This window comes from Rhincodon typus, chromosome 20, assembly GCF_021869965.1.
Source record: "Rhincodon typus isolate 14 chromosome 20, sRhiTyp1.1, whole genome shotgun sequence".
NCBI lineage: Eukaryota > Metazoa > Chordata > Chondrichthyes > Orectolobiformes > Rhincodontidae > Rhincodon > Rhincodon typus.
Window position 1 is genome coordinate 39,063,871 of NC_063351.1, and position 8,620 is coordinate 39,072,490.

The 8,620-nt window shown below is 40.0% G+C and overlaps 1 protein-coding gene across 3 annotated transcripts in view; it reads right to left on the minus strand.

Moving 5' to 3' along the window:
* The window catches only part of entpd1 (ectonucleoside triphosphate diphosphohydrolase 1), a 114,299-nt gene extending 106,252 nt beyond the window's left edge, over positions 1 to 8,047 (minus strand). Inside the window, exon 1 of one of the 3 annotated variants that reach the window (XM_048608873.1) lies at positions 7,899 to 8,047. In XM_048608873.1, the coding sequence (XP_048464830.1) occupies positions 7,899 to 7,917 (19 nt within the window). In that variant the 5' untranslated portion in view covers positions 7,918 to 8,047. The remainder of the gene's footprint in view (positions 1 to 7,898) is intronic. The other 2 variants (XM_048608874.1, XM_048608875.1) reach the window with 2 other exon arrangements.
* Between the last annotated feature and the right edge of the window lie 573 nt (positions 8,048 to 8,620).

An 8,620-nucleotide genomic window follows, 5' to 3' on the forward strand; every position in this document is an offset into this window, starting at 1 on the left:
TGTGAAGTTCTGATTTTTTTTTAAAAGAATGGTTCAGAGTGCCATTTGCAACAGTGAGCTAAAGACAGCCCTTCCAAAACAAATCATGCAACTTAAACTAAATGACTCAACAAGCTACCTGGTCAGATAAGTACGGCTTATTGTCTATTTGAGCTTTTATGATCTTTTAAGTGTGTCTGTTTAATGACAGGCATGATATTTTCAGTCTTGAGTTGACATCCTATGTGATGGGTGATTAATGATATGCAGTTGGGATCTGTTGTCTAATTTTTGCAGGACTTTACCATTGCTCATTGCAATGTAATATGACCTAGGCTGGAGATAATGACATAGCATCTTTCCACAAATCTATATGAACTCTGATGCTTTGTCCTGGTTTAAGTTTGGATAATTGTCTGCATGCTCCCTGAACATGCTGTTGTACCCTTTTTCCTTTCTTCCTAAGTGATAGTTTAGTGGTAATGTCACTGAACTAGTAATCCAGAATCCCAGGTAAGGGAGATAGTGAAATTTGAATTCAATAAAAATCCGGAGTTAGAAGCTAGCTTAATGGCAAATATGTGACCATTGCTGATTCTTATTAAAAACCCATCTCATTCACTAAGGCTCTTTAGAGAAGGAAATCTGCCATCCTTACCTGGTCCAGCCTACATGTGACTCCAGACTCACGGAAATGCAGTTGCCTGATAATTGCACTCAGCAGGCCACTCAGTTCAAGGACAATTTGGGATGAGCAATACATGCTAGCCTCACTAATAATGCCCACATCTCCTCAGTGAATTAATAAAAAAGTATCACGCACATGGCAGGTGGGTGCTGAGAGTGTGGGACGAGCACTTTGTAGATCTGTCTTCCAAACGAGAGAGCTGCAGGTGAGGGTAAACTTGAGGAGTAGCACTGTTGATTTAACCTGAGGAGTAGCACTGTTGATTTTGCAAAGCAATCCTGAAAATCTTGTAATTCACTTTACATTTGGCTATCCTGAATTTTGCTGTAAGAACATTGCATTCTGCAAGATCATTCCATTGAGGGCAGGAAGAGAAAAGTTAATAGGTTGAACACCCCATTTCCTACATGTCTTGGAAGGGTGTACTAGTGTACTGTAGATCATTATCGAACATAATTTGTTGAGTACATCAATCATATTGAAATGGTGAACAATCAGTAGACTAGTATTATGTTTGATATTGCACACAAGAGAATTTGGTGAAATAGTCAGTCACCAGAATGTAATCATATCCTTGAGCATGGAAAATGCCAGGGACGATCTTGCACTATGGCTTAGAAGGCACCTCCTGTGGAATGAAAAGTTCTGTCAATTGTTGAGGTTGATGGAGTTGACATGTTTCACAAGAATTGATCAGTTGCTTGATATCCTTATTGATACTGGGTGAATAGATAGATTCAGACACTCAACTCTTGTTTTTTTTCTGTACCCATGTGATTGAATGAATATGGTCTCCCATATCTTGACATAGAGCTTGTGGAATTTTGACTCACTTACCTTTGAAGATTACATTCCTTGGGAATCCTAGTCTATCTTTAAAGACCGTAAAGAATGAGCTTGCTGGGACCTGTTGGATATCTCTGAACCTCCTGCTGATAATGATTTTCTTGAGCTGTTGCAGCTGGTCTTTATCTGATAAAGCCTGCTGAAACTGCTCTGTTTGGCTGTGGCTAAATGAATGAGGTCAAAGTTAAGGTTATCCTCTAACTCTGATTCAATAATATCCACTTGTAGGTCTGTAGAAATATCTTTGTTCTTAGTAGAATTTGGAAGTCGGCTAACAGCATCAGAAATAGGTTTTTAGAAGCCTGGTTTGTGTTGTATTTCTACATCATACCCTTGAATCTTCACAAGTAATTGTTGGAGTTGAGGAAATGCACTTCTGATTTTCCAATTTTCAACAAATCATTTCCAACAATGTGTGGTTGGTATAGTACACTTGCTAAATAGGTGAGTATACAACTGCTGTATCCTGAAAACTAGAGCAAGAATTTCTTTTTCAGTTTTGAAGTAGTTTGCCCGAGCTGTGCCAAGGACCTTAGGACCAAATGCAATAAGCTTGTCATCAATAGAATTGCTCTGAGGCCTTTCTGTGAAGCATTACTTCCAATGTGATGAGTTTAGAGGGATCACAATATTGAAGAATGTGTTGACTGGGTGATAGAGCATTTTTGAGACATTGGAGAATAGGTTGGTGATCTTCCTACCAAATGTTTAATGTATTTTTACAGAGAAGGTCTTGGAGAGGAGAAGTTTTGATGGCAAATTTCAAAGTATTTGGCGATAGACTGTTGAAAAACCCAAGACACTTCTGTAAATCAGTTTTGTTTTGTGATGTAGGCATTTTCCATACTCTCTCTATTTTGGTAACACCAGGTCTGATTTGCCAAGTAGCTTGAACCAAAGAAATTGATTTAGCTCATGTTATCTGATGTTTTCAATAATAAAAATATCAGATAACAAGACCATGTATCCCTGTCACCGTCATGAACAGAAGGAGATTTGTACCATGTTCACGTTTAGTCCTTCTGACAACTGAGTGTCATTCAGAGACAACCTGGTAGATTCGCAATGATAGATCCATATGTGATTGGAATATATCCCATCTGATGGATAATCCAAATGGTAATCTGAGGAAATAATATCTACGGAAAAGTGTTCCTACAGTGTCAGTTCTTATAACTCTGTGGAAAGATGTATGGACCAATTTCCATTCTTAACATCAAGCTTGAAAAATGTTTGGCTCCTGAGAATTTAAGATTAATCTCTTTTCAGGATAGGAATCTTGTGTGGACATTTTTTAAGTGCCATATTTAGTTTGCCTTGCATCTAAACATACATGTAGAATGCCATCTTTCTTCAAGTCGTAGAATTACACCAATCAGTATGATGCTTGGCTTTTCAAATTATGTTGTTTTGTACCAAAGAACCCAATTCCAATTTGAGCTTTCCTTGAATATGAATGCTGCACTTCTGAGGAGGGTTGATGGTGGGATGGGCATCATCATTCAGTTGTAACACTACATCATCTTTAAAGTTGCTGATAGTATCAAACCTGGATAAAGGTCAGTCAGGTGATGGTCAGTACTGATGAAGGGTGTAAACCTGAAATGTTGACATTCCTGCTCCTCCGATGCTGCCTGACCTGCTGTGTTCCTCCAGCTCCACACTGTATTGAGGTGAAGGATAGACTTGATGTTGAGGTCTGGAATTTTTGGTGTTGTAACTGGTGCCTTAGTTACTTCATAGATTGTAATAGTAAGTAGATTTTGTGCATGCTGGTAGACAAACAGTCATTGATCCTGCAGTTTCAACCAAGGAAATAGTTCAGGCATCCATTCTGTCAAAATATATTGATATTCAAGTCATATAATACAAGGGATTTCAGACCAATTGGAAGCAATTATTGCATGGAGTGCGTAATGTTAGTTTGCTGAGTGTATCTCATGGAAAATGCCTAAAGAGATTATATTTGCATTTGCACCAGTATCAATCATTGTAGCTAGCTCATGTTGGTCCATTCATTTTGGGATATAATCACTTGGATGGAAGTAAAAGCTTCAGCTTTTCTGACAGCGTCCATGTGTTGTGTCAAATTGACCACATATACTGTCCACGTGGCCTCTCTAAGCTGTGTTGCAGATACCTCTTGTAAATGGTTGACATGCTTGCAGCATTTTCATCTTAGTTGTAGTTATGACTTCGGCTCTGAACCCAGGTAAATGATGAGGAATGGCAAATAGGAAAAGAAGTCTTCACAACTGTCACTGCTGCCCTCATCTTTTCAGCCTTTAATGTCTAATAGTTGACGCTAACCAGCTGTCGACATTAGTTTTCAGCGGTTCCTTGCTACCACCATAACGTGGTTTCTCGGGTCAAATATCATTGCCAGTTTGGTATGGGCTGAGTGCTGTTGCAGGGTATTTGCCCATTGAGAGTTTTTAAACTTTCTGGAAAATTCCCACATAGAATTGCATTGAGAATTCTGGGTGATGCCAGTCTGTATCTTCTGGGGCATATTGGGTCTCCCATTATGCAAAGACCGGGAGATCAAGGCCCAGATTTCAAATATATAATTATAGAGAAGGCAACAAACCATAGGAACCTAGTCCAAAATGATTGATGTCTCAGAATAATGTCGTTTCAAAGGTTAAGTACTTCAGATAATTCATGGACATTGCTGACCATCTGATCTGCTTCTTATGGTATTGTGTGTAAGATTCTGGCTGGAAATATTTTCTAGTATTACGTTTTCAACTATTAAGTACTGCACTGTCAGTAATGATCAGCAAGAACAAGACATTCAGAGAAGCATTGGCCTCGTGTCATTAACACAGGAACCACAAACTGCAAATGTCTCATTCAAGCACTACATAATGGTCACAGCTCAAAACCACACTGACTCTATACATGCAAAAGTGACATTTTCTGACACAACACAATTGTGAATATGATAATGGGTAGAATTAGTCATCATTAAATAAGGCAAGAGTCAATCAGAGGGAATCACAATGAATTTCTGAAGGCACGCATGACTCAATAAATAAATTGTGATTTTTGAGAAAAATCAATGTGTTTTGGCAATGAGAATAAATGCTGAGATTTTTAACAGTGAGTTCTCAGGATGTGCTAAGAGCTCATTAACAGTTTGGAGCAGGTGGAAAAGATCAGAAAGAATAAAATAAATTTTGTGTTTTTTATGTAGGGTAATTCTATACAAAGGTGAGAAATTATGTTTAATTCATAGATGGCATTAGACAAATGCAGTCTGGGCATCCCACTAGAAGAAAGAAACAGAGAAAGTAAAAATATATTCAAATATTACTGGCATTGGACACTTAGGATTGAACAGGAAATTCGGCAAACTTTCAGTATATATGGAGGATTGTTTTTACAGATTGGAAAATTATAGCAAGAGACCATTGTCAAGGCTCAATAATGGAACACAGGCCTAGAGTCAGAAACAGAGATACAGACTGAAGGCCAGTAATGGGGATGGGAACTGAGGAGCAGTAAGAGACATAGACTAAGGGTCAGACCCTGAATCATAAGCTAACAGTCCCTGACTGAGGGACCTAGGTTCAGTGGCCCAGATCTTCTGATGGGATCATCGTTGCAGCAGTGTAGACTGGAGTTACACATCAGGAGCAAGTGGAAATTCTAATGCCACTGATTTCCCAGGAATTGTCTGAGATGCTAAAATTTCTGATAGACAATTACCCAGTATTTGGAACACTTCAATTGAGAGTCCCTAACTCTGAGTGAGAGTCAGGGACTTGGGAGGGTACCTGCATGAACATAAATCACATTAACTAATAAGATTATGGTCCAAGAATTGGAAAATGCTTCCCTTGTAATGTAAATGTTCTTTGTCTCTGTACACAAGTTACGTTACAAAAGTCCCATTTGCTGGCAACTTCCTCCATAACTCAATCTCCTCTTGAGTGTCAATTTTAGTCTGATTTCTTCTGTGAAGTGCATTTAAAATTGCTACACAAAAGCAAGTTGTAGTTAGGTAGCTAATGTCTTCCCCAAACCTCAATTTACCATTTCAGTTTTCATTGGGGTCCATGTGCAAAGCTTTAGCTGGAGTGAAGGGATTTACGGTCAAAAAATCAGAGCATCCAAATAAAACTGGCAATGACACAAACTGTGCCCCAACTTCCAGCCAAGGATCAGAAGTTATAACATTTAACTAGGTGCCATGGACTGGAAATCATCACTAGTGCTGCGCAATAAAGCTAAAACTCCATATTTCCCATCTATTCCAGAAATAGTTCAAAACACATTGTTAGACCTTGACTTTGCAGTTAATTATTACTGTATACAGTTGGTGATATTGGATGTGATACAGTGAAGGAGGCTGTAATCTATGTTTAATGGAGCTTGATAGTTGGGTGCTGGTCAGAAGTGCTCAGTGGATTTATTTTATTCCCAATCTTCTCCATGTTCTACAATCAAATTGGAACTTTCAAGGCTAATACTGCATGCAAAAACATGCAAAGCAAGATTCATTCACCATCCTAAAGTCTCTTGCATTGATGCACAAAGATAATTACACATAAAGAAAATTCACATTAAGATAATTTCATTATGGAAATAATAACATATGCTTGCACTGGAGGCAAGGTTCACTCAGCTGATTCCTATAATGAGGGATAGGTTTATGTGGCCTACACTCATTGGAGTTTAGAAGAATGAGGTATGGTCTTATTGAACCATAAAATATTCTAATAAGTGGGCTTGGCATGGTGGATACTGAAAGGAATTTTTCCCTCAGGGAAATTTGTAATTAGGGACTGTTTAAAAAGGGGGACTTCTATTTAAAAGAGAGAGACGAGGAGGAATTTCTACTTAAGGGGGTCATGAGTGTCTGCAATTCACTTCCCTAGTAAGCAATGGAGATAGGATGATCGAAGACAACCAAGGCTGAGTTAGACAGGCTGAGTACATTTTTGACCTACAAGGGAGTCAAAGTTTGGGGGAAGGAGGGGGTGGGAGGACTGACAGGAAAGAGGAGTTACGCAACAATCAGCTCTTAATCAGCCAATGTTCTTATAGAATGGTAGAGCTGGCTTAAGGGGATGAATTGCATACTTCTGCTTCTTCTGTTTTTATCTTTCTCTTCTTAGGCAGCCCTTGAGCATCCAGAATTATGTTCCAATCATCCATTCTCAGAGCTTCTTCCTGCAACGGATTTTCTCCGTAACTGTGTGATACTCAGATGTGTGGAGATTTAGCAGGTGAACCTGCACACAGAGAGGGAGGGACAAGGCCATGGAGGGACTTTGAAAACAAGATATGAACTTTAAAGTTTCATTATTTAACTGTAGGTCAGCGAGGGGGGAGGGCGAGAGGCGAATGGGTTTGACACACATTGGGTCACAAGCATCAGAGTTTTGGATGATCTAAAGAGATGTCACCCCTGAGACTAGAAGAATAGCGGAGTCTTGAGACAACAAAGACATAAGCGATGGGTTCAGCGGTAGATTGTCCTGTCTCCGTTTATCAGCCAATGTCACAAGAGGTGGAGATAGGTGGTCTTACCAATGGTGCGCATGTAATGACCCCAAGGTGAGAAATAGTCCGGTTCCACCTCAGATCAAGCTCAGAGAAGGGCAATGCAGTCCATGTCTGGAGAACGGAGTTTGTGGCGTGGGGGTTGGCGGGGAATCAAAAGACAGGGATTTTGTTTTTCCAAATGTTTATTTAGAGGAAATTCCTGTTTAAAAAGTAAGCTGTTGCAGCCTGAAACCTTAACCATAACAAGGCAGACTCAGACAGTGCCTGTCACACAAGCTTGGGTCTCGTTCCCTTACGTCTATTTGTATGACCCTGGTAGCAAAGGATGTCGCCGAGATGGTAATTGTCATTTCACTGTTGGAGTTATTACTGCGACGGCGACACACAAATACATACCGGCCCGCCTAACACCCTGTACAAGCTTATCTCAGAGGCACATACTGCATCTGTGAAGGACTCCTAAACTCTGAGACTCCACAGATTAACATCCCAGTGATTTTGCACTTTAGAATTTTACAGTAAAATGAAAGATGACATAGTCCTTAAGTGTTCAGCTGATATCTTCCCCAGTGCGTTTTTCAAAACAGTTCATTTATTTAAGTGACGCTTATGACACAAATGACAGGCGGTAGTCTGAAATCACGAGTACAATTCATTCCAACGCATTTTTGAATTTCCTCAGATTTAATTGTTGTAATTCGCTTCGAGTTACTGTACAGGACTCAGTACGGTCCATCACTAGCAGCCCCATAGCCTCCATGCAAGAGATTAACAATTACTTTGTTCACTTCCAGTTTTACCCCTGCCTGCCTTCTTCTCAATGTCTTTCTTCCTTTCAACGGCTAAGTTTGTACATATTTCCTCCTACCTTCCCGTGCTCCAACCATCTCGGCGCTTTGTGCCGCTCTCTAACTCCGGGGGGTTCCGATTGCTTTCTGCCAACTCGGGGACTGCTTTTCACAACAGTGGGAGGAGTCACAGATCTGATAAACCTCTCAGGCTGAACAGGGCGAAATGAAATCCATCCTTTTTACAAGGATAAAGCAACGAACACTTCCTGAGCCTTTCTGATTTTTCAAACACCAGCAGAAAAATACAATAGCAAAATCCTGCGGATGTTGGATATCTGAATCCATACAAAATTCTAGTCTGGCTGGAACTGAGCGGAAGAGTTCAATGTTTGCAATCCAATAAAATTCTTCATGCACAAGCATGTTCCCTTTCTTTTAGACCAATTATTTGTTCTTCTGTTAACATGGGGTACATTAATTCAACAACTTTTAGGCTGTATTCCAGGTTTATACCCCACCTCCCTCTGACTAGTCTTAAACTTAAATAAAGGCAATTAGAAGGGTCTGAGGACACAACCGGCAGGAGTGAACTGGGGAAATAGGTTAAAAAGACTAAATAGGCCCCTTAGGTCCAACCAGTTCACTAGAAGCCTTATTCATAAACAGTCTTCCAGTGGATTTTTTTCTGCTGCTGATGTAAGGGGTGTATCCAGTCCAGGCCAATAAGCCTACCCAAGTGAGGCACTAGCTGAAGCCAGCAATCCTGACTATGCAGGCATGAGGGGTTAAACACAAAAGG